General features: G+C 48.4%; 1 protein-coding gene across 5 annotated transcripts in view; it reads left to right on the top strand.

The window, feature by feature from the left end:
• Window positions 1-8,922: 8,922 nt before the first annotated feature.
• The window catches only part of LOC137431859 (sterol O-acyltransferase 1), a 97,992-nt gene continuing 81,473 nt past the window's right edge, over window positions 8,923-25,441 (top strand). The window contains exons 1-3 of one of the 5 annotated variants that reach the window (XM_078782577.1): window positions 8,923-9,076; window positions 19,171-19,284; window positions 25,326-25,384. In XM_078782577.1, the coding sequence (XP_078638703.1) occupies window positions 8,959-9,076; window positions 19,171-19,284; window positions 25,326-25,384 (291 nt within the window). In that variant the 5' untranslated portion in view covers window positions 8,923-8,958. Of the gene's footprint in view, window positions 9,077-19,069; window positions 19,285-24,640; window positions 24,863-25,325; window positions 25,385-25,441 lie in introns of those variants that run through there. The other 4 variants (XM_078782578.1, XM_078782579.1, XM_068123629.2 and 1 more) reach the window with 4 other exon arrangements.

Here is a 25,441-nt window from a genome sequence, read left to right as displayed (position 1 = left end):
TGTTAACCGCCTTGCCCGCATTTCTTCTTCCACCATCTTTAGCCAAGTCTTTCTCGGTCTTCCCCGTCCTCTACTTCCTTCGACATTCATTTTCATCACCCTTCTCAACCAGTCACTTTCATCCTTCCTCAACAAATGCCCAAACCATCTCAACCTGTTCCTCTTCACAGCATCAATCACAGGCTCTATTCCCATCATCTTTCGCAATTCATCATTTGTCTTCCTCTCTCTCAACGATACTCCACACATCCATCGAACCATTCGCATTTCCACCCTTTCCAACCTTCGTTACTGCTCTACGTTCATTACCCATGTCTCGCGCCCATAAATCATAACACTTCTCACACATGCAGCAGACACCTTTCCCTTCAGCTTCAACGACACTCCCCTCCTCATCAGCATGCCACTCAGTTCCCGAAACTTCTTCCATGCACATCTCACTCTCGCAACCGTTGCCGAGTCTGATCCACCTTCTCCATTCAGCATGTCTCCGAGGTAGCAAAATGTTTTCACACCTTCCAGGTTCACGCCGTCTCCAAGATCCAACTCAACATTTCCTCCATCTGCAGCTCCCTCTGTGCATCACACCTCTCTTTCGCTATCTGCTTTGCAATCCTGAATACCGCTCTCTGACCCTCTTCCAAATCCAAGCGTTCTCCAAACATTTTCCTACATGCCTCCTGCGCCTTTGCTACCTCTTTCTTTGCAGCCTTCTTGGCTGCCTTATAACTTTCATGCTCTGCCTTTTCTGCCCCCATACCCTTCGCCTTCTGCCACTCCTTGAACTTCTTCCTCTTCTCATCAATCTTCTTTCCAACTTCATCATCCCACCACCATGTTTCCGAGTGCCTCTGTGGTCCTTTTGTCCATTCACATACCTCACCAAAGGCTCCCAACAGACTATATTTCATTGACATCCAACCACTTTCAAGCTCAACCACATCATCCTCCACCATACTCAACCTCTCTTTTAATGCCTCCCTCACTGTCACCTCTTTCAACCTCCACACCTTCATTCTCGGTTAGTACTTCACCCGCTGAGCTCTCCTCGCACCTTTCACCCTTATGTCGCAGACAACCAAGTGGTGCTGTGAAACAGCCTCCTACCCCGGGACCACCTTTGTGTCCTGGAGGTGCCCCCTATCTCGCCTACGCACAAGCAGGTAGTCAACGGTTGTCATCGACCCACCTGACGTGTATGTAACAAGCTTATTATCCTCTTTCTGGAACTGAGTATTACAAATCAACAAATCAGCTCCATCAGCAAACTCCAAAATCCTTTCACCTTCTCCATTTCTCACACCATATCCGTAACTCCCATGAACTCCCTCAAAACCGTCCATACTCCTTCCCACATGTCCATTTAGGTCTCCTCCTACCACAACAACTTCCTCATCTTTCATGTGTTCCATCAGCTTCTCTATCGCACACCAGAACTTGTCCTTCTCTTCATCGCTCCTACCAACCTGCGGAGCATATCCCGAGATGACGATCACCAAGAGCTTTCCAATTATCATTTTCACCATCATCAACCTTTCACTCACTCTAGTCACACTCACCACACTGTCGACAAACTCCTCAGAAAACAGGACACCAACCCCATTCACGCCTTCTGGGCACCCTTGCCACACAAACCTGTATTTCTGTCCCTGCCTACCCTTCACCATTCTCACACCACTTCCCTTCCATCTCGTCTCCTGCACACAACATATGTCTACTCTTCTTCTGACCAATACTTCCACCACTTCTCCTGATCTCCCTGTCATTGTCCCTACATTCCATGTCGCAAACCTCAGAAACCGATCTCCACGTCGGGCATCAGACGTTTCGCCGTCATAAATGGAGTGATTTCCACCCTTGCTTTAATCGGGTTCCCCACCTTCAGCTTTGACGAGAGGGTGTGGTCCCCCATGGGGTACTTCGGGCTGTACCCTGCCCATATGCAGTTGTAGTTGTCATGGTTCTCTTTTTGAGGCAATGTTTTTATGGCCGGATGTCCTTCCTGACGCCAACCCTTTTAGTCTCCTCTTAAGACATGCAGGGATACAGTGTACCTATTCTAAACCGGGGTACACACCAGGTAGACACAATTATACACAAGGGGGATGATAAAATAAACGTTAAAATGTCGTGTGGTGCTTTTGCCTGCTACTCCGCTCCGGCGTCGTTGACCATCTGGGGCGTCACAGGCGTGAAGTGAACAGGCCCGAGCTTCTCCCTCATCCTTCCCACTCGGCTGCACCGAGCCCCGATGTTCCTTTCAGGCGCACACGGCACCAAGCACCGCCGTCACAAAGCCAGCACCAAGGAGAGGAAAGGATGTGTCCACCTTTTCCAAACCCAGAACAGGGAGAGCGAAAATGCGACCAGGACACGAGAGAGTAAATAATAAGCGACCGTGACAGGATGAAATGCAGGTCTTAACAGACAAATGATCGACTCGAGAACCAGGAAACTCAGTTTCACCAAAAGCTGTAGCAAGCAAATGCGAGACTGCTCGCAATGACCACCAGGACGGAAGAAAGAGAAACTACTCTATCGGAGCACACTACTCTATACAAATCTACCTGGGCTAATGTATTTCATTACCTACCCCCCACAAATGTAACAATACCTTTAGTCAGTGCAGTATACTGTTTATTATACCAGGTGAGCGCCAGGGATATTGCCCCTATGTTTTATTTATAAAATGTTGTGTATTATCCTAAACTCACCACATCAATTTACATGTAGAGAGGGAATATTTGGTTTGCATTTATACATGCTACCCCCCAATTTATCTGGGGTGCTTTTATTATTAGGTTTCCTCTGCATACAATGTTAAAACGTTATTTGGGGAGATGCGACAAGTCACATGGTTTGGCAGCAATAAATAATTTCCTTTAAAAATCATCTTCTCTGCAATAGTTGGACCGAATGACAGGAAATTTTCATCATAGAAGCACCTCTGCCTGGAGAATATTTTAATGGTAATTATGATGTCATAGGTCACGTGGTACGTGCGCCATCTTGGAAAACCACCCAAAAGTGGTTGAGGTCGAACGAAGAACGAACGAAAGTCGAACCCTGACCCTTTTACCTGAACCCTGACCCTTTGGACTTCCGTTTCCGGTCCCTGGAGCAAGGAAGCGTCTTCGACCTCTGGACGGCAGCAAAAGTTAAAGTATTTTTTCCATTCGTGTCTTCGTCAAGTTCTACTCGCTTTTTATTGTGCATGTGTTGCAGCGTGTTTTCCAGTTGGTGTTGATTTGCAATTCTTGCAAACTTTTGTATAATTTAATCGTTTTATTTTCCCACCGCGTGCGCAGCCTGGTTTCTCTCGGCTTCCCTACCCCCATAGGTGTTCTGTGAATTTAAGTTCTTTCCTTTGCTGTATTGCTTATTTCTTAGATTTTCTCTTCTCCCCCTAACTTCCCCGAACATCGACCACTTGTCTAACGTTTTAAATCTCTTCAAAGTCTCTTCACGTCTCTTCACGTCTCTTCTCGTCACGTCACGTCACGTCTCTTCAAAGCTGTCCATGCACGCACGCTTTTGAAGTTAAGTAACTTTTCACAATTGTGTTTTTGTCGAAACTGTGTCTTTCTTTCGGTGTGTGTAACTTTTGGTGTGTCTTTAATAGTATTCTTGGTGTTGGTTTTTCATACCTGTGTACAGAATCGTCGGATAGTTCGTGTCACGTATTCTGAGGCCTAGTGTAGTACTAGTAGGCTACCGTGTCTGACCTTGGCTTGAGGCTTTGTTTCTGTCTCAGCGGTTCTTCGATTCCACTCGCAATTACTTTCGGTCTCTGTTTTTCACGTTTCACGTTCGGTCTCTGTCTCTGTTTTCATCTCAACTCAAAGAAAAAAAAAAAAAAAAAAATTCCCTCTCTGTTCTGATCCGTTGTTCGTTCTTATTTGTTCGTTCGTTCTTCGACCACGTTGTTTGTGATCATGTGTTCACGTCATTAAAAAATGTTTCAACTGTCCCCTGAAGAACTGTATTCTGTCATATACTATAACACCTTTTTCTTCTTCTTCTATAAAAGGATGCTTTCGACTTGCTCACCAAATCTATTCATTCCAAAAAAAAATTCCATCTCTTACAGTTACAGTTCCTCTTTTCTACATTCCCTAAACTCTCCAGAACTCCACCCATCCTTCAGCGTCCTCAAACGTATTTTTGACTCGAAGGTCGCAAGAAACTCATTTTGCAATAAACGTTCGTTTCCCATTAATCGTACATTTTTCAACATCCAATCTCACCCCTCCCCTCCAAATCTTCCCCATCACCCCTTCCCTCCAAAACTTCCCCATCACCCCTTCCCTCAAAAACTTCCCCATCAAAACTTGCCCATCACCCTCCCCTCCAAATCCACCCCCTTGCCCCTCCCCTCCAAATCTTCCCCATCACCCATCTCTTTCAAATATTCCCCCTTGCCCCTCCCCTCCAAATCTTCCCCATCACCCATCCCTTTCAGATCTCCCCCCTTGCCCCTTCCCTCCTAAACTCCCCCCACACCCCTCCCCTCCGAGACCCTCCCTCACTCCTCCCCTCCTAGACTCCCCTCTCACCCCTCCTCCTCAAAGCGTCCTCCCCACTTCTTCCCCCTTCCAACTTTCACCTTTATCTCCCTCTGCCTCACTCTGCTGCCTCACTGCTTTATCTCCCTATCTCCCTCTGCCTCACTCTGATGGTGATTCTGCCTCACTCTTCCCCCTCCTCAAATAACACCTTACTGCGCCTCACCCAATCACCATCAAACCTTTTGTCCGCCCCATTCTTCCCTTTCTCCAAGCTATTCTGAAATCTCTGACACACCTTCAACAGCTCTCCCTACTTCTTCCTCCTCTTCCACATCTTACCCTACCGCTCCCCCCCCCCCCCCTGTTCTGTATCCGATGCTCCCCCTTCCTCTTCTTTAACAGTATGGACCTCAACATCCGGGGCCTTCGCTCAAACTTGACTGATCTCTCCATACAGGTTGCTTCTGACAAACCAGACGTGATCTGCTTAACAGAAACTTTCCTCCTTCATGATGTCTCTGATTCCATGGTATCTCTCCCAGGTTACTCCCTCCTCCGGTATGATAGACCTGAGCCTCGTCCTGGAGGGGGGGTTGCTATCTTTATAAAAAAAACTCTTCCTCACTCGCCCTGCACTGCCCTCTCTCCACCTCACCCTCAGGAATACATTTGGCTACAGCTTCCCCTTCGCTCCCACCTTTTGTTCATATGTGTGTTGTACCGTCCACCAAACAGTGATGACTCCATCTACATCTCACTGTCTGATAACATGGACCAACTTCTATCTGCCCATCCCAACTCTCTCTTCCTCATATGTGGTGATTTCAATTGTCACCATGCCAGTTGGCTGGGTGTGGGTAACTCTCTCACCAGCCATGGCTCTTCAGCAAATGACTTCTGTGGCGCACTGGGACTGACACAATCTGTCAATTTCCTGACCCGGATCTCAGTCAACGGAGCATCTTCTCTTCTGGACTTGGTTATGACTAACTTCCCTGAAAATGTCTGCTGCTCTTCTTCTGCTCCAATCGGCTCATCTGATCATGTGCTTGTTAAAGTGGACATCTCTCTGACCATTCTCAGAGAGCCTCCTCAGCGTCGACGAGTTTGGCATTTCACCGAGGCCAACTGGCACGGTCTTCAAGCAGCCATCAATCATCTGGACTGGTCTCCCATCTCTACCGCCTCTGACATCAACTCATCCTGGGAATTCTTCCAAAGTAAATTGCTCTCTCTCTCATGCACAGATTTATCCCATCTCGTCTTCAGTTGTCATACCCTTCCTCCCATCCATGGTACATGGAATCTTGTGGTGAGGCTATTGCCCAGAAACAACTTGCTTTCGTCTCCTGGAAAGCAAATCTAACGGAAGGAAATCTCATTTCCTTTCACAAAGCCCGAAACAAGTGTGTGTCCACCCTCAGGAGAGCCAGGAAACAATATCTCTCCATTCTCAGGACAGAACTCTCTTATCTGTCTCCCTCTTCCAAATCCTGGTGGCGTCTGGTGAAATCTGTTTCTGGTGTTTTTTCCCCCGCCATCCCCTCCCTCACCTCAAACGGCCACACGGCTGACTCCGCACGTGAAAAAGCTGAATGCCTCAACTCTGTGTTTGCCTCTAAATCTCGTGTCCCAAACCCATCCCTCTCTGTACCCACCGTACCCAGTCGTACCCAGCTGCTCCTGGACTCTGTATCCTTTCCTCCTGACAAGGTGGAAAAGTTTCTTTCAACCCTCGACTCTGATTCTGCAACTGGACCTGACGGCATCAGCCCACGGGTCCTAAAATCTTGTTCTTCCGCTCTTTCACTCCCTCTCTCTGTTCTCTTCACCCTCTCTTTTGCTCAAGGTCATCTGCCATCTGCTTGGAAATCTGCCAACATCACCGCTTTGCACAAAAAAGGCGCAAAAACAGATCCCAGGAACTACAGACCAATCAGCCTTCTCCCAATTATCAGCAAAGTCATGGAATCCATCATTGCTTCAGATATTAAATCTTTCCTCTTCTCCAATGGCTTGATCTCTGATCATCAATTTGGTTTCAGACCTGGTCACTCTACTCTGGACATGCTGCTTCTGCTTTCTCAACAATGGATGGAGGTCCTCAATGCCAAACAGGAAATTAGAGCTGTCTCCCTTGACATATCACGTGCCTTTGATACGGTCTGGCACCCCGCTCTGCTCACCAAACTCTCCTCTGTTGGTATCCATGGAAATCTCCACGCATGGCTGGCGGACTTCCTCTCTAGTCGTAGTCAACGTGAGGCCCTGAATGGGTTTCTCTCAACTCCTCTTCCTGTTCAGGCTGGAGTTCCCCAAGGCAGTGTTCTGGGCCCTGTGCTTTTTCTGGTCTTCATCAATGATCTCTCTGACTCTCTTGAAAATCCTCTCTATCTCTTTGCTGATGACTCTACTCTCTGTCGCTCCATTCTTCATCCCTCAGATCGGCAGTCTGCAGCCTCCTCACTCTCTGCAGACCTGGACAAAATCACAGACTGGGCAAAGAAGTGGAACATGTCTTTCAATCCGGACAAATCTCACACTCTTACGATGTCTCTCCGAAAATACCGACTGGACAACCCTCACATCGACTTTCTGAATAATCCTCTCCAAGAAGTTCTGTCACTCAAGCTTTTGGGTCTCACTATCTGCCATGAGCTTTCCTGGGAAAACCACATTTCAAATCCGGCCTCCAAAGCCAGTCGTCGACTGGGCATCCTCCGTCGTGCGAAGTCCTTCCTTGGCACACCTGAGCTCCTCACCACATACAAGGCTTTCATCCGCAGCTCAATGGAATACTGTTCTCCCCTCTGGGCTGGTGCTCCTGCCTCACACCTAGCTCATCTTAACGCTGTTGAAACCAAAGCAATCAGAATCATTGGAATCTCCCGCGATGAAGCTAACTCCAAGGGCCTCTCACTCACTCACCGCAGGCAGGTTGGTGGTCTTTCCGTCTTCTACCGACTCCTCTCTGGCCTTGCCCCCCCAGCTCTCTCTGGGCTCTGTCCCGCAAATATTCCGACAGGTCGCTCAAGATCTGCCTGCAACCCTCTTATGGTTAAACTGCCAAAATCAAGACTCTCTGCTCACCTTCACTCCTTCATTGTTCTCCCGCCTCTGGAACAAACTCCCTCACTCTCTTCAATCCCACTCCACCCTCCAGCTCTTTAAAACAGCTATTCACCACCATCTCTTATCTTCCCCCATCCAAAACCTTGATCTTTTCTATCCCCGCTAAATTCACCCCAATTCCACTTTTTTGAAATACCAACTTCTGTCCTGGAAGTCCTTGGTGTCCTTGTGTTTTATACTTCTCCCACCCCCCCCCCCCCTTCCCACGCCTCCTCCCCCCAAGCCCTCTCCCTTCCACACATCTCCCTGCTCTTAAATGTTGTGTGCTCTCAAGTGTTTGTGTGCTTCCCCTTCTCTTGTATTCCGCTCCCTCTTTTTATATATTTTGTTTGTCTGGTTGATTTGTTTGTGAAGTAAATGTCAGCTCTTTCACGAGCCTCGATTCAGTATACAAAAAAAAAAAAAAAAAAAAAAAAAATTGCACCTCGACATCTCCAAAAGCGCTGATACATGGCTCATACAAAAAATTGATACATGGCTCATTGTAAAGAATTCTCCGTGGAGAACAACTTTTATGTGAATGAGGATGCCATTGGTGCCTCCATTATGACGTCATAATTCGACAAGTAAAAAAACCTCATCCGATCCGGATGAAATTTCTTGAGCATCATCTAGGGATAAATTGATGCAGAAAAAATAAATTATGCCGTCATGGGTAACGTGATTCGGACGCCATATTGTTTTAAGGGACAAGCCTTAAAACCACTAAAAACCCCTTTTCTCCATAAAGGTTGAATAGATGGAGCCCAAACTTTTCATGCATGACCGCATACCCATGACAAACAAAACGTTCGGGGGGGGGGGGGGCTGTGACGTTGTAGGTCACATTGTTTGGGAGCTTTGATGATTTGACGCATAAACCTTTAAAACCTATCTTCTCCCTCATTTTTTATCATATAGAATGAAAACTTTACAATCATGTTCCCCATTTGTAGCATTGATAGCATGTTATATCATGGTGTGAGAGCTTGGGGTAATTATTTTGCTACGTGCGCACGTTCAAAGGAATTTTATTGATGACGTTTCAATGTCACTGGTGTATTCGTGCTAAACGTCGATGATATGGGTATTATTTCGGTGAAGCAGACAATCCAACTGCTGTTTGTGATAATGGGTAGGTGTTTATTTTTTGTTGTTGTTGTTGTTGTTCAGTATAATACCTTAAAACAAATTACATTTGTTGCAGAATATGCCAAGAGATATCAAATATCTTGTTTGAGAAGTGAACATATTGTAAAGTGCACAATCTCCCAGTTATATATTATCGGTTGAAAACAGGTTGTTTTGTTCTGTCACCTTATCAGTTCCCAAAGTATGTATGTGTATAAGAATGGCGCAAACGTTAATGATTTCCCTCCTCACAGACTTGGAACTGCTGGATTTGGATTTACAGAATTTTTTTTTTAAACATTTGGTGCAAACATCTTCCTGCTTTCGTAAGTTTGACAACACGATTTACAAAGTTTGGCGACAAGCAAAGTCTTATCATTCCCTCTACATGTTCGCTCTTAAATGTATACTTTATTTAAATATTTTGAGCTTTTCAGCTGATGCTCTTCCCTATTGTGTACGTGCACAAGCTGACCACACATGATAACAGTGACGTAGTTGAGGATACAGTTCCCTTTGTGTGTTTGACTTTAGAATATACTGAATACATGATCAACCCGATGAGAGCATGAACAACAGACGAGTTGAAAACTCACTGGATGTTCATGGTTTCATTGCACACACTTGTTTACACATCAGTGACATCCATTCATCCATTCATCCGTTCATCCGTTCATCCTGTGTCATTATTAATAATACATGAGAACATGGCTTTCTGAATTTGGCTCTAATTATTTTTGTTCATGATTTCATTGTAATTAATTATTGTTCTGATGGGTTTTTTAACGTCCCATAGCAAGTTTGTAAAAACCAATCACGACTCGGTATCTGAGGATCTTCTATATATAATGGAACAGGTGTTTACGATTATGTATGTATGTATATATGTATGTCCGCTCTTCACCCATTGGTTGGACAGCTGACCTGACGCCACCCACAATTGTAACCTGAAATGCTTAACCTAAAGTACCCAGAGGACTCAAAAGACCCCCACCCCCAAACCTCTCCCCTTCCTCCCCAACCCCCCCCCCCCCCCACCCCAGAGGACCCAAAAGACCGAGAAGACCCTGAGGACCCAAAATACCCCAAGGACCCTAAATACCCCAAAATACACCGAGGATCCAGAGGAACCAAAAGACCCTGAGGACCCAAAAGACCCCAAAGACCAACAGACTGAAAAGATCAAAAAGACCCAAAACGATCCTGAAGACCCTTAAAGACCCAAAAGGCCGAAAAGACCTGAAGACCCCAAAGACCAGAAAGACTGATGCCCTAGAGTGTCGATTTTCGAGATTGCCAGTGACATCACATTGTGAACCGCACCGTGATCCTGACGGCGACGGTACATAGACAAATAGTGCATTCCGAGCTCGGATTCTGATACTGGTTGGGGACGATGAAGGGGGGAAGGGTGTGGGTGGGTGGTCATGGGTAGTGTTAGCTAGGGTGACAGTTGATGGTGGATTGTGAGGGAATGGTGGAGTGGAGTGGGGTGAGGGGTGTGTGAGGTGGTCGTGGGTTTTGTTAGCTAGAGTGATGGTTGATGGGGGATTGTGAGGGGATGTGGGAGGGGGGTTGGGTGGTCTTGGGTATTTTTAGCCAGGGTGATGGTTAATGGGGGATTGTGAGGGAATGGGTGAGGGGTGGTCGTGAGTATTGTTCGCGAGAGTGATGGTTGATGGGGGATTTTGAGGGGATGGGGGAGGGGGTTGGGTGGTCTTGGGTATTGTTAGCTAGGTTTATGGGGGATTGTGAGGGGATGGGATGTGGGGTGGTCGTGGGTATTGTTGACCCACATGACCCAGAGGACACAAAAATTCGTAAGGCTTCGGCTAACGACTTTGGCACTCTCACAATGCTGTACCGTTAAATAAACTGTTCCAACCTGTCATTTTGACGAGCTTTTCGACTCATGTAGATAAGGATCTCTGTACACTGCCCCGTGATGAAATGTGAAGATTTTACATATTTGTTATTAATTAACTGATGAAGACAAAAATAAAACTGGCACTACAATACTGAGGAATGTCTTCATGTTTTGGTGTTTGTTCAATTCCAAGCAAATAAAGCTGGGGACCTGTCTGTTAGCTTAGGTGGTCGGCATTGAAAGATCACATGATGTCTTTCGTGTAGATTAACCGAGTTGTCGTTGCACCCTTGTTATTTGCAAAATGCTAATTCTTGCCCAATCGGCTCCATTTTAATGTCAGGCTTGGCCAGCAATTTTGCGTGAAGGACTTGGGCCAAAATCCAGGTCATTGATGAAGAGGGAATCATGTAGGAACACTAAATGGCCGGTACAATGAGAGAAACTGGAGTGGAGGTATTCAAGATTGCAGGAGGATGTTCTGTCTTTGTCGTACTACTACTACTACTACTACTACTACTACTACTACTACTACTACCACTACTACTACTACTACTACTACTACTACTACTACTACTACTACTACTGTCCCTATTTTAACTGCTCCTATTATTGCCACATTTTGGGATTTGTGCATATGAGACATATTACAGAGGCGATAGAGCTAGTGTGTTAGGGAAAAGATACACGTTGTTGTACACTGCAGACGATTGGTGATGGCAGTGCAGTTATCTCAGAAGGAATCAGCAAGAAAAAGAGTTTTGGAGTAAAAAGATGGTGGGGACGATGACTGCCGACGTGGTTCAAGGAATGATGGAGGCTGTAATGGTAATGGGTAGCTGTGCAGTACGAGAAAGAAAAAAAATCATGAGATTATATTGAGTCTCAGGAAGGAAAACTTGCATTAACCAGTGAGTATAATCAGTGGGTGTAACTAGTGGGTATAACCAGTGGGTGTAGCCATGGTGGGTATAACCATTGGGTAACCAGTGGGTAACCATTGAGTATAACGATGTGTATAACCAGTATGTGTAACCAGTGAGTATAACCATTGGGTATAACCAGTTGGTTTGACCAGTGGGTATAACCATTGGGTATAACCATTGGGTATAACTACTTGGTGCAACCAGTGGGTGTAACCAGTGAGTATAACATGTGGGTGTAACATGTGGGTGTAACTAGTGAGTATAACCATTGGGTATAACCAGTTGTTGTGACCAGTGGGTATAGTAGCCATTGGGTATAACCAGTGGGTATAACCAGTGGGTCTAACCAGTAGGTACAACAAGTGGGTGTAACAGGTTAGTATTGAAGGAGCTGTGCTCCTACGCGAGTCGAAAGGATTGACGCGACAAAAGACGGGAATTCGTCCGAGCTTCTTTGTTGAGCAAACCAAAACTCGGGTACTCTGAAAAGCCCGTTTATCGGGCAGCAATATATATATATGCAATCAAACACATCATGCCGGAGCGTTTGCCCGGGAAAGGCGAGACTGGGCGTGCCCGGGCGGCCTGGGCGAGCCCGGGAAAGGCGAGTCTGGACATGCCTGGGAAAGGCGAGACCGGGCGTGCCCGGGCGGACTGGGCGAGCCCGGGAAAGGCAAGTCTGGGCATGCCTGGGAAAGGCGAGACTGGGCGTGCCCGGGTGGCCTGGGCGAGCCCGGGAAAGGCGAGTCTGGGCATGCCCGGGAAAGGCGAGTCTGGACGTGCCCGGGTGGCCTGGGCGAGCTCGGGAAAGGCGAGTCCGGGCATGCCCGGAAAAGGCGCGTCTGGGCATGTCCGGGCGGCCTGGGCGAGCCCGGTACAGTGATCGCTCCCTGGTTGCGTCTTCGGCAGGTGTAAGGCGATTGTGTATGCTCAGCGGCAACCGCTACACGCGCCCCCCCAGAATCGACTTGCACCGGCAGGGTCAATTTAAGGGGGGTCCTGATGACCCGGCCGAAGCGACCCCTGGAGGGTCGTGGGGGGGGGGGGTCCGGTGTGGTGGTGGGTGGTCGAGCGGGGGGAACCGTGGACGGGGGGCGGCCTCGCCGCGGAGGAAGGGCCAACCGTGGTGGTTGGTCGACGTCCAAGTGCGCCGGCTTGAGGCGGTCCACCGAAATCCGGTCCGACCTGCCGCCGACGTCGACGACGAAAGACTTGTCGTCCCGTCGCAGGGCCCGGAAGGGCCCGTCATACGGCGGCCGGAGTGGCCCCCGGTGTGCGTCATGACGCACAAAAACGTACTCCGCTGTGCGAAGCGCTGGGGGGACGTAGGACTGGGGGCCACCATGGCGGGGCGTTGGCACGGGGGCAAACCTTCGGGCAGCGTCCTGGAGGTCCGAGCGCTGGCGAGCTGCGGACCAGGGACTGGTGGCGTCGGGCACGAATTCGCCCGGGATGCGTAGCGGCTGGCCGTAGACGAGCTCGGTGGTGGACGCCTGGAGGTCCTCCTTGGGGGCCGTGCGGAGGCCCAAAAGGACCCACGGCAGCCGGTCGGCCCAACCGCCGTCCTGAAGGCCGGCCATGAGCGTGGCCTTCATGAAGCGGTGAAAACGCTCGCACAACCCATTGGCTTGGGGGTGGTAGGCCGTGGTACGGTGGAGCTTGACCCCCAGGTTGCGGGCGACCGCGCCCCACAGCTCGGAGGTGAACTGCGGACCGCGGTCCGAAGAGATGTCCGCCGGTGCGCTGAAACAGGCGACCCAGGTGGTGATGAAAGCCTGCACCACGTCGGCGGTGGTGGTGGAAACGAGGGGAACGGCCTCCGGCCACCTGGTGGTCCTGTCCACCATGGTGAGCAGGTGTGTGAAACATCGTGATGGGGGAAGGGGGCCCACCAGGTCCACGTTGACGTGGTCGAAACGCCATTCGGGCATGGTGAAAGGTGCCAGCGGGGCCTGGGTGTGGCGGTGGACCTTGGTCCCGTCGAAGTCCGTGCCAGACGAAACGCGCTGACACCAGCTTCTGGGAAGCTTTCCGGCCCGGGTGGGAAAGGCCGTGGAGGGAGGCGAAAACGTGGCGCTGCCAGGTAACGGGCACGACGGGGCAAGGCTGGCCTTGGGAGACGTCGCAGAGCAGGACAGTGTCCGCGAAGGGGACGTCGGCCAGGCGGAGGCCCGTGTCCGCCGCCCGGAGGGCTTGCACCGTGGTATCGGTGGTCTGGTCAGCCGCCATAAGCACGAAGTCCACGCCGAGGTGGACCGCGTTCGCGCTGGCCCGAGAAAGACAGTCGGCCACGGCGTTGTCTTTTCCGGCGACATGCCGGATGTCCGTGGTAAACTCCGACACGGCGGAGAGGTGGCGCTGCTGGCGGGCCGACCACGGCTCCGTGACTTTGGCCATTGCGTAAACCAATGGCTTGTGGTCGGCGAAAACCGTGAACGGGCGGCCCTCCAGGAGGTGGCGGAAATGGCGAACAGCCAGGTATAGACCGAGGAGCTCGCGGTCAAATGTGCTATAATTTAGCTCGTTCGGCCAGAGTTGCCGGCTAAAAAAAGTGAGTGGCTGCCAAACCCCGTTCACCCATTGTTCATGTACGGCGCCCACCGCGTAGTCGGAGGCATCCGTAGTGAGGGCGATGGGAGCGTCGAGCACCGGGTGAGCAAGCAGCGTTGCGTCGGCGAGGGCCAGCTTTGTGCCTGTGAATGCCGCGTCCATGGCTGCGGACCAGACGACGTCATGCTTGGCCGGCTTGCCCCGGAGGGCTTCATAAAGGGGCCGCATGAGCTGAGCAGCGCGGGGCACGAAACGGTTGTAAAAATTCACCATGCCGAGGAACTCCTGCAGGGCCTTGATGGAGCAGGGACGCGGGAACTCGGTGATGGCCTCGACCTTGGTTGGCAGCGGCATGGCCCCGTTCCTGGTGATGTGGTGGCCCAAAAAGTCAACGGCCATCGTGCCGAAGTGGCATTTGGCCGGGTTGATGATTAAGCCAGTGCTCGCTGAGGCGCCCGAACAGTGTTCGGAGGTGGAGGAGGTGCTCGGCCCGGGACGTGCTGGCGACGAGGATGTCGTCCAGGTAGACGAAGAGGAACCGGCAGGTGGCGCAGCACACTGTCCATCAAGCGCTGGAACGCCTGGGCCGCGTTCTTGAGGCCAAACGGCATCCTCAGGAATTCGAACAGGCCGAACGGTGTGATGACGACCGTTTTTGGGACGTCGGCCGGCCTGACAGGTACCTGGTGGTATCCCCGTATTAAGTCAATTTTCGAGAAAATGACCCGCCCCGCCAAACGGGCGGAAAAGTCCTGGATGTGCGGGACCGGATACCTGTCGGGTGTGGTAACGTCATTGAGGCAGCGGTAGTCGCCACATGGTCGCCAGCCGCCCCCCGGCTTCGGCACGATGTGCAGTGGCGAGGCCCACGCGCTATCGGAGCGCCGCACGATGCCGAGGTGCTCCAACGCGTCGAACTCGGCCTTTGCCATGGCGAGCCTGGCCGGGTCGAGGCGGCGGGCTCTGGCGTAGACCGGCGGGCCCGTAGTGGGTATGTGGTGCTCGATACCATGTCTCACTGCGACGGCCGAAAACATCGGCCGCGTGAGGGCCGGGAACTCTGCGAGCAGGCGAGCGAACTCGTTCGCCGGCGGGAGGGCGCATGCTAGTTCGGTCGGCACGGAGCTGCTCATCGTGCATGCCAGGGAGCTGAAAGTCTCGGCGTTGACAAGGCGACGCCGTTTTATGTCGACCAGCAGCCCGTGCGCGCAGAGGAAGTCGGCGCCTAGCAAAGCCATGGGCACGCTTGCCGTCACAAAGGTCCAATTAAAGCGCTGGCTGCCGAAGCAGAGGGTGACGTTGCACGGGCCGAAGGTGCGGATGGCCGATCCGTTGGCAACGACCAAGGAGGGGCCGCAAACGGCGGTCTGCCTGTCCTGCTCGGAGGCGGGTATGACGCTCAGTTGGGCGCCGGTGTCACAAAGAAAACGCCGCCGTGACGCTTTGTCCTTGATGAAAAGCAAGTTGCCCGAGTGGCCGGCGCTCATGGCTGGTAATGAACGCCGGCCCGGCCGTTTCCCGGCTTGCCGAAAGTGCACGGGGGTCGGCATGTCCGAGCCTTTTGTCCGAACCTAGCGTGGTAATAACACCATGCCTGGTCAAGTGGAGGCCCCGGCCGTCATGTTGGAAGCAGTCGGCGCGGCGTGGCGGCCGCCAGTTGCACCGGCAGTTCGGCCTCCAACCGCACCGGGCGCTCGGGTGCCATGGGTGTCGCCTCGGACGGCGGCGGGCTCCAGGTAGCCGCCCCGATGTGCTGGCCTGCCGAGGCGATCTTGTCGGCTTCCCTGGCGAGGGCGCGGGGATCCGTGATCTGCGTGCCTGCCAGGGCGAAGCGTACCTGGCTAGGCAGCTGGCGGAGGAACAGCTCCCGGAAAAGAAAATCCAGGGAGTGCTCACCGAGCAGCGAGAGCATGTAGTCCATTTGCTCGGACGGGCGCGTGTCACCGAGCTCGGGCAGGTCGAGCACGCGTCGTGCACGTTCTGCCGGTGAGAGGGCGAATGCGTCGAGGAGGAGCGTCTTGATCGCGCCATACTTGTCAGCGGCTGGCGGGTGCTGGAGGAGGCTCAGGGCGCGGGCCGTGGTGGCGGAGCCGAGTGCCGCTACCACATGGTGGAAGCGGGTGTCGTCGGCGGTAATGCCTCGCAGGGCAAACTGGGAGTCCGCCTGGGCGAACCAAACCGCCGCGTGAGCCTCCCAGAAGGTAGGCAGTTTAAGGGCAACTGCCGTGTCCATGTCAGGGGTCACCAGTGAAGGAGCTGTGCTCCTACGCGAGTCGAAAGGATTGACGCGACAAAAGACGGGAATTCGTCCGAGCTTCTTTATTGAGCAAACCAAAACTCGGGTACTCTGAAAAGCCCGTTTATCGGGCAGCAATATATATATGCAATCAAACACGTCATGCCGGAGCGTTTGCCTGGGAAAGGCGAGACGGCGTGCCCGGGTGGCCTGGGCGAGTCCGGGAAAGGCGAGACTGGGCGTGCCCGGGCAGCCTGGGCGAACCCGGGAAAGGCGAGTCTGGGCATGCCCGGGAAAGGCGAGTCTGGACGTGCCCGTGCGGCCTGGGCGAGCCCGGGAAAGGCGCGTCTGGGCATGTCCGGGCGGCCTGGGCGAGCCCGGTACAGTGATCGCTCCCTGGTTGCGTCTTCGGCAGGTGTAAGGCGATTGTGTATGCTCAGCGGCAACCGCTACAGTATAACCATTGGGTATAACCAGAGCCCTTTATACACAGAGTTTGGCCAACTCAGTTTCAGTTTTTAGCGATCACGTGACAACAGGCGCTATATTAAAGCCCTAAAGTGACTAATCAATGAATGAAACTCGGGAACATATAAATAAACCCGTCTCTAATCGCAGAAAGTTGCATGTACGCATCGACTTAATAGTATGTAAGTCTATGCATGCACGCTTGAACGCACGCGCGCGTGCACTTGACATAGGGCTCCAACATGGTGCCTATTACCGAGTTGGCCAAACTCTGTGTATAAAGGGCCCTGGGTATAACCAGTGAGTGTAACCAGCGAATATAACCAGTGAGTATAACCAGTGATTAACCAGTATCTGTATAACCAGTGGGTGTAACCAGTGAGTGTAATCAGTGAGTATAACTATGTGTGTAACCAGTGAGTATAACCAGTGTGTATAACCAATGAGTATAACTATGTGTGTGACCAGTGCGTATAACCAGTGTGTATAATTATGTGTGTAACCAGTGTGTATAACTATGTGTATAACCAATGTGCAACCTGTGAGTACAACCAGTGTGTATAACCAATGAGTATAACTATGTGTGTAACCAGTGAGTATAACTATGTGTATAACCAATGAGTATAACTATGTGTGTAACCAGTGAGTACAACCAGTGCGTATAACCAATAAGTATAACTATGTGTGTAACCAGTGTGTATAACCAATGAGTATAACTATTTGTGTAACCAGTGAGTACAACCAGTGTGTGTAACCAGTGAGTACAACCAGTGTGTGTAACCAGTGAGTATAACGATGTGTGTAACCAGTGTGTATAACCAGTGTGTGTAACCAGTGAGTACAACCAGTGTGTGTAACCAGTGAGTACAACCAGTGTGTGTAACCAGTGAGTATAACGATGTGTGTAACCAGTGTGTATAACCAGTGAGTATAACTATTTGTGTAACCAGTGAGTACAACCAGTGTATGTAACCAGTGAGTACAACCAGTGTGTGTAACCAGTGAGTACAACCAGTGTGTGTAACCAGTGAGTACAACCAGTGTGTGTAACCAGTGAGTATAACGATGTGTGTAACCAGTGTGTATTAATCAATGAGTATAACTATGTGTGTAACCAGTGTGTATAACCAATGAGTATAACTATGTGTGTAACCAGTGAGTATAACTATGTGTATAACCAGTGTGTATAACGTGTGTATAACCAGTGTGTATAACGTGAGTACAACGAGTGTGTTTAACCAATGAGTATAACTATGTGTGTAACCAGTGTGTATAACCAATGAGTATAACTATGTGTGTAACCAGTGTGTATAACGAGTGGGTAACCGGTGACCAGTGTGTGTAACCTGTGTGTATAACCAGTGTGTGTAGCCAGTGACTAACCAGTGGGTATAACCTGTGAGTATAACCAGCGTGTAACCAGTGAGTACAACCAGTGTGTATAACCAATGAGTATAACTTTGTGTGTAACCAGTGTGTATAACCAATGAGTATAACTATGTGTGTAACCAGTGTGTATAACCAATGAGTATAACTATGTGTGTAACCAGTGTGTATAACCAATGAGTATAACTATGTGTGTAACCAGTGTGTATAACCAATGAGTATAACTATGTGTGTAACCAGTGTGTATAACCAATGAGTATAACTTTGTGTGTAACCAGTGTGTATAACCAATGAGTATAACTATGTGTGTAACCAGTGTGTATAACCAAAGAGTATAACTATGTGTGTAACCAGTGTGTATAACCAATGAGTATAACTATGTGTGTAACCAGTGTGTATAACGAGTGGGTAACCGGTGACCAGTGTGTGTAACCTGTGAGTATAACCAGTGTGTAACCAGTGAGTACAACCAGTGTGTATAACCAATGAGTATAACTTTGTGTGTAACCTGTGAGTACAACCAGTGTGTATAACCAATGAGTATAACTATGTGTGTAACGTGTGTATAACCAGTGTGTAACCAGTAAGTACAACCAGTGTGTATAACCAATGAGTATAACTTTGTGTGTAACCTGGGAGTACAACCAGTGTGTATAACCAATGTGTAACCAGTGTATAACCAGTGTATAACCAGTGTATAACCAGTGTGTGTAACCAGTGTGTATAACCAGTGTGTATAACCAGTGTCACAGTGTGTAACCAGTAAGTACAACCAGTGTGTATAACCAGTGTGTGTAACCAATGTGTATAACCAATGTGTAACCAGTAAGTATAACTAGTGTGTTTAACCAATGTGTATAAGTATAACCTGTGGGTAACCTGCAATACCCGTAGCCTTCGTTGGCGGTGTGGAGACCCCTCCAGGTTTGCCCTTGGAACGTTTCTCCCACCTGGTGTGAAATGGATTATTTATTATTCATTCTCTAGGCGGTGGGAATGGACCTGGGTCGAACAGAGTGAAGGAAGAAGCTGGAGCGTCTTATCGTTTCTTCATTTGTACTTTCCCCGCACTCATCATGGCACAAACCTCTGTGCCCAACGGTGAGAGATCGTGATGTTATTAAATGTTAAATGTTGTTGAACCAAATTCGATGACTCTGTAACGGCCCTGTAATACCATGGTACGGTATATGGCGGGAAGCTGGTACGGTATATGGCGGGAAGCTGGTACGGTATATATGGCGGGAAGCTGGTAAAGGTATATGGCGGGAAGCTGGTACGGTATATGGCGAGAAGCTGGTACGGTATATGGCGGGAAGCTGGTAAAGGTATATGGCGGGAAGCTGGTAAAGGTATATGGCGGGAAGCTGGTACGGTATATGGCGAGAAGCTGGTACGGTATATGGCGGGAAGCTGGTACGGTATATGGCGGGAAGCTGGTACGGTATATGGCATGAAGCTGGTACGGTATATGGCGGGAAGCTGGTACGGTATATGGCGGGAAGCTGGTAAAGGTATATGGCGGGAAGCTGGTACGGTATATGGCGGGAAGCTGGTACGGTATATGGCGGGAAGCTGGTACGGTATATGGCGGGAAGCTGGTACCGTATATGGTGGGAAGCTGGTACGGTATATGGCATGAAGCTGGTACGGTATATGGCGGGAAGCCGACGAGTGGATGAGCTCCACGCACGATGTTTCTTGTTTGTCTCCACCTGGATTCGTGATTCGAGCTCTTCATGTTGTACGACCCGAAGTCCTAATATGTGTATACCTAGTTCCGACTGCCAGGGGAGGAGAGGATTTTGTCAATGGCTGACATTGTTCCCTTGTGGGATGACACACGGTTAAATTATCATTTTCATCCCTTCGTTACATGGCCGATCTATTCATTGCCTTATTGTTCTTCCGTTCCTGCGCAGTTTGCTAATTCAAGGATCTGTGTGTGTTTGCGTGTGTTTACATGTGTTTGTGTGTTTTCATGTGTGTTTGTGTGTGTGAGTTTGCGTGTGTTTACATGTGTTTGCGTGTGTTTGTGTGTTTACATGTGTTTACATTTGTGTTTGTGTGTGTGTGTTTACGTGTGTGTGTGTGTATTTCCGTGTGTGTGTGTGTGCTTACGTGTTTGTGTATGTCTGTGTGCTTATGTGTTTGTGTGTGTGTGTGTGTGTGTGTGTGTGTGTGTTTGTGTGTGTGTGTGTATTTCCGTGTGTGTGTGTGCTTACGTGTTTGTGTGTGTGTGTGTTTACGTGTGTGTGTGTGTGTATTTCCGTGTGTGTGTGTGCTTACGTGTTTGTGTGTGTCTGTGTGCTTATGTGTTTGTGTGTGTGTGTGTGTGTGTGTGTGTTTGTGTGTGTCTGTGTGCTTATGTGTTTGTGTGTGTCTGTGTGCTTATGTGTGTGTGTGTGTGTTTGTGTGTGTCTGTGTGCTTATGTGTTTGTGTGTGTGTGCGCTTACGTGTTTGTGTGTGTGTGTGTTTATATGTTTGTGTGTGTGTGTTTACACGTGTGTTTGTGTGTCTTCACATGTGTGTTTGCGAGTGTTTACCTGTGTGTTTGCATGTGTTTGCGTGTGTTTACCTGTGTGTGTTTGCTTGTGTTCACATGTGTGCGTGTGTGTGTGTTTGTGTTTGCGTGTGTGTTTACACGTGTGTTTGTGTGTGTTTGTGTGTCTTCACATGTGTGTTTGCGTGTGTTTACCTGTGTGTGTTTGCGTGTGTTCACATGTGTGCGTGTGTGTGTGTTTGTGTTTGCGTGTGTGTGTGTGTTTACACGTGTGTTTGTGTGTCTTCACATGTGTGTTTGCGTGTGTTTACCTGTGTGTTTGCGTGTGTTCACATGTGTGTGTGTGTTTGTGTTTACGTGTGTGTGTGTGTGTGTTTACATGTGTGTTTATATGTGTGTTTGTGTGTCTTTACATGTGTGTGTGTGTGTGTATTTGTGTGTGTGTTTGTGTGTGTGTGTGTGTGTGTATGTGTCATCGATATCTGGATCCAAAGAATATACACATAAAAGCATTTTCGTTTCACTGCAAACAACCTCACCGAGATGATATGGATCCCTCAATGGTAGTCTGCGTGCTGACGTTTAACTGCCATGCCTCAGCTCAGCTGTATTGTCTGGAAACGGTGCAGGCATGAGCTGTGCGACAAGTGATGTCGGCATTAGCTGTGCCTGTTTGTTTGTTTTTTCGTTTGTTTGTTTTTCGTATACAGAATCAAGGCCCGTGTAAGAGCTAACACATTGAACATGAAACCATACACAGACACATAAAACATTCAATGAAGAGAGTGGAGATAAGACGGGGAGAGAGGGAAGCACACAAGCACAACAACAGAAGAGAACAAGGACGTCGGTAGATCTGTGGAAGGGGGAGGACTGGGGAGGAGGGAGGGGTACACGGTATAATGCAAATGAACACGACGAGGAATTTCAGGAAATAAGTTGAGGATTGAAAGAGGTGGATCTGGAGTGAATTAACAGGGGTAGAAAAGACCAAGATTTTGTATTTTTTTTTTTGGTTTGTGTATAAGTATACAGCGTGAAGCCGAGCTAAGTGTGAGGCAGGTGCACCAGCCCAGAGGGGAGAGCAGTATTCCATTGAGCTGCGGATGAAAGCATTGTATGTGGTGAGGAGCTCAGGTGTGCCAAGGAAGGACTTCGCACGACGGAGGTGCCCATTGCCCAGTCTGCAACTGGCTTTGGAGGCCAGCTTGGAAATGTGGCTTTCCCAAGAAAGATCATGGCAGATAGTGAGACCCAAAAGCTTGAGCGACAGAACTTCTTGGAGAGGATTGTTGAGAAAGTAGATGGGAGGGTTTTCCAGGCGGATCTTTTCGGAGAGACATCGTAAGAGTGTGAGATTTGTCAGGATTGAAAGACATGTTCCACTTGTTTGACCAGTCTGTGATTTTGTCCAGGTCTGCAGAGAGTGAGGAGGCTGCAGACTGCCGATCTGAGGGATGAGGAATGGAGCGGCAGAGAGTGGAGTCATCAGCAAAGAGATAGAGAGGATTTTCAAGAGTCAGAGAGATCATTGATGAAGACCAGAAAAAGCACAGCGCCATAAGAAATAGCACACATAAGAGATGGTGGTGAACAGGTGTTTTAAAGACCTGGAGGGAGGAGTGGGATTGAAGAGAGTGAGGGAGTTTGTTCCAGAGGCGGGAGAAAAGGGGAATGAAAGAGTGAAGGTGAGCAGAGAATCTTGAATTTGGCAATTTCACCATAAGACGGTTGCAGGCAGATCTTGTGCGACCTGGAGGAATATTTGGGGGACACAGCACAGAGAGAGCTGGGGGAGCAAGGCCGGAGAGGAGTCGGTAGAAGACAGAAAGACCACCAACTGGTGGAAGTAGAAGGAAGTAGAGGACGGGGAAGACCGAGAAAGTCTTGGCTAAAGATGGTGGAAGAAGAAATGCGGGCCAGAGAGTTGGAGAGATCATTGATGAAGAGCAGAAAAAGCACAGGGCCCAGAACACTACCTTGGGGAACTCCAGCCTGAACAGAAAGGGGAGATGAGAGAATTCCACGTGATGAGAGAATTCAAGGTGTGACACGTGATGTCGGCATTAGCTGTGCGACACATGATGCCATCTCAGCTACACTACTTCACCATGTAGTGAAGTCTTTAAGTTACCGCTATTGCTTTTGCTGATGTTTTGACCGTATTACAGCTGGAAATTGTATGGAGCTCTATCTACACCAATCGACGGTAACGGTTTTGTTTTTTATTATCATACTTTTAATATGGCTAGCTCTCGGAAATTTGAGTTATGATAGAAAGTGTTATGTAAGTTGTAACAATGGCATGCATAGATTTTTACGGGCAACGCCGTCTAGAACAGCATTTGTCTGTCCGTATGTCCCCACAAACGTACACCAATCAGAGCAGAGGATCTGGTCACATGACAATGGGACATATTTTGTAACCATTACAGTTACATAATTTACTAACAGGAAATATAATAATCTTCTGTGGAACGTTTTGGGGTCCCAGCGGGTATCCTAAGGTAGTTACGAGGTTTCAAGAAATTCCTCAATACAATTATGATTTTGAAAATGTGATCGACACGGACCTTGCTCCAGAATCCGGAAGTGAACAAATAACGGTTTGCTGGTTTGATAATATATCGATATAATCGTGATTTAACATTATATTTTAATATATTAATACAATAGTATTAATTTGTGATTGAAATGATGAATGATGCTGTTTGGAATGAAAACATGGAGAACGTGCTGCCAATGCTGACATTCGACTGAAGGTGGCACAGGAATGTGGAATTTATTGGTTCATCGTTTGCCATTTGCCGTTTTTTACCCAAGTCATTCACGAACCGGCTGTCCATACCTGAAGTGAAAATAAATTAATATTTATATTATTTGCTAACTGCTAACTGAGGTCATATTATCCTCTTAAACTAAATTATCAAACAAGCCCGGCTATGTTGTTGTTTGACTATTCTGTTTTGTTTTTGTTTATAACTGGAGAACGGCGGAAGTGATCTAATTCAAACTTGGTACAGGTATGTATAATGATGTAAAGATTAAGTCATTAGATTTTTAGGTCAAAGGTCAACTCTGTAATAGGTCTATAATTTGTGAACGGCTGAAGTGATCTAATTCAAACTTTGTACAGGTATGTATAATATTGTAAAGATAAAGTGATTAGATTTTGGGATCAAAGGTCAAAGGTCAAATCTGTAATAGGTCTATAACTTGCAATGGCTGAAGTGATCTTATTCAAATTTGGTACGCGTATGTGTAATGATGTAAAGATTAAATGATTAGAATTTGGGGTCAAGAGGTCAAAGTCTAATAGGTCTATAACTCGTAAATGACTAAAGTGATCTAATTCAAACTTGGTACAGGTATGTATAATGATGTAAGGATTAACTGATTCGATTTTGGGTTCAATATGTCAAAGGTTAAAGGTCAAAGTCTGTTATAGGTCTGTAACTTGAATGGCAAAAGGGATCTAATTCAAACTTGGTACAGACATGTATAATGATGTAAACATTAACTGATTTGCTTTTGCGGTTCCAAGGTCAAAATCTAAAGGTCAGAGGTCATGTCAGGTAAAAATGTGAGAACTTGTGAGCAGTTGACGGGATTTAAATTCAAACTTGATACAGGTACTTATAATGATGTAAGCATGAACTGATTACATTTTGGGGTCAATCGGTCAAGGGTCAGAGGTCATGTCAGGTAAAAATGTGCTAACTTAGGCACAGCTGGATGGATTTGAATCAAACTTGATACAAGTATTATAATGATTTAATAATGTGGGTGGAGGCATATCAGTCAACGTTGTGACGTCAAAGAAGAGAGAGTTAATTACTGAAACGCAGATGGGGTGGCAGGGTGGCCAAGAGATATGCACACTCGCCCCAGAGCTGCCTCGCCTGGGTTTGATTCCCGACCCAGCTATGAACTGCCATTGTGGTGTTTTGCAGGCAGGGTGATTCATCGATGTGTGTGACGTCCCTCGGATGAACGGTAAATTGTCGTCCCGTCTGTCAGCATTAGTTGTTGGACATTAAAGATCTCACGGTGTCATTTGCGAAGAGTGGGCAAGCTGTCGCCGGCAACCCGACTTCCTGGGCTGGAGTGGCGACCCAACCAGTATTGTAGCTCAGCAACTGCTTTGGCAGCGCCAATCTTCTTTGTAGCGCATGGTATGGATAAATAAACTATATAAATTAAAATAAATAAAATGGTTCTTCAAAGCAAACAATGTTAAAACAATTAAATCAAATTAAAAGTAAAGCCAACCATTAATTCAAAGCAAAGCACAATGCTTCAAAGTTAAAATAAATAAACTTGAATAAGCGATAGGAGATGCCAACTATTCAAAAGCAATTGGAATTCCAATGAAACCAGTTCATAGGTGGGTTCTCGCAACAGGAGAACAAAGACGGGTCCAAAATAAAAGGAAGAGGTTGGTATGTGGGGTGGCAGGATGGGATTCGTGGAACAAGGATAGTGCGAGATGTTTTGTAACAAAGGTAAACACTCTTTGGCAAGATCTCTTTGTACCGTTTGTTAGAAGTCATAAAATGTCAATAATACATCACGTGGTAATAATGTTTGGATTCAAATGTAAGAAGGGAAAATCTGTCTGGAATTCCTTTCTTTCAGGAAGTGTTTGCAGTAGGAGTGAAACGAACAACATTGTGTCATTTAGGTCAAGGGCAGAAGTAAGTAATTGCATGTTAACGTTGATGCTGACGTCACTTTGTTGCACCATCGTACAC

This window comes from Myxine glutinosa, chromosome 7, assembly GCF_964187855.1.
Source record: "Myxine glutinosa chromosome 7, kmMyxGlut1.1, whole genome shotgun sequence".
Lineage (NCBI taxonomy): Eukaryota > Metazoa > Chordata > Myxini > Myxiniformes > Myxinidae > Myxine > Myxine glutinosa.
This window is presented reverse-complemented; position numbering and strand designations above follow the sequence as displayed.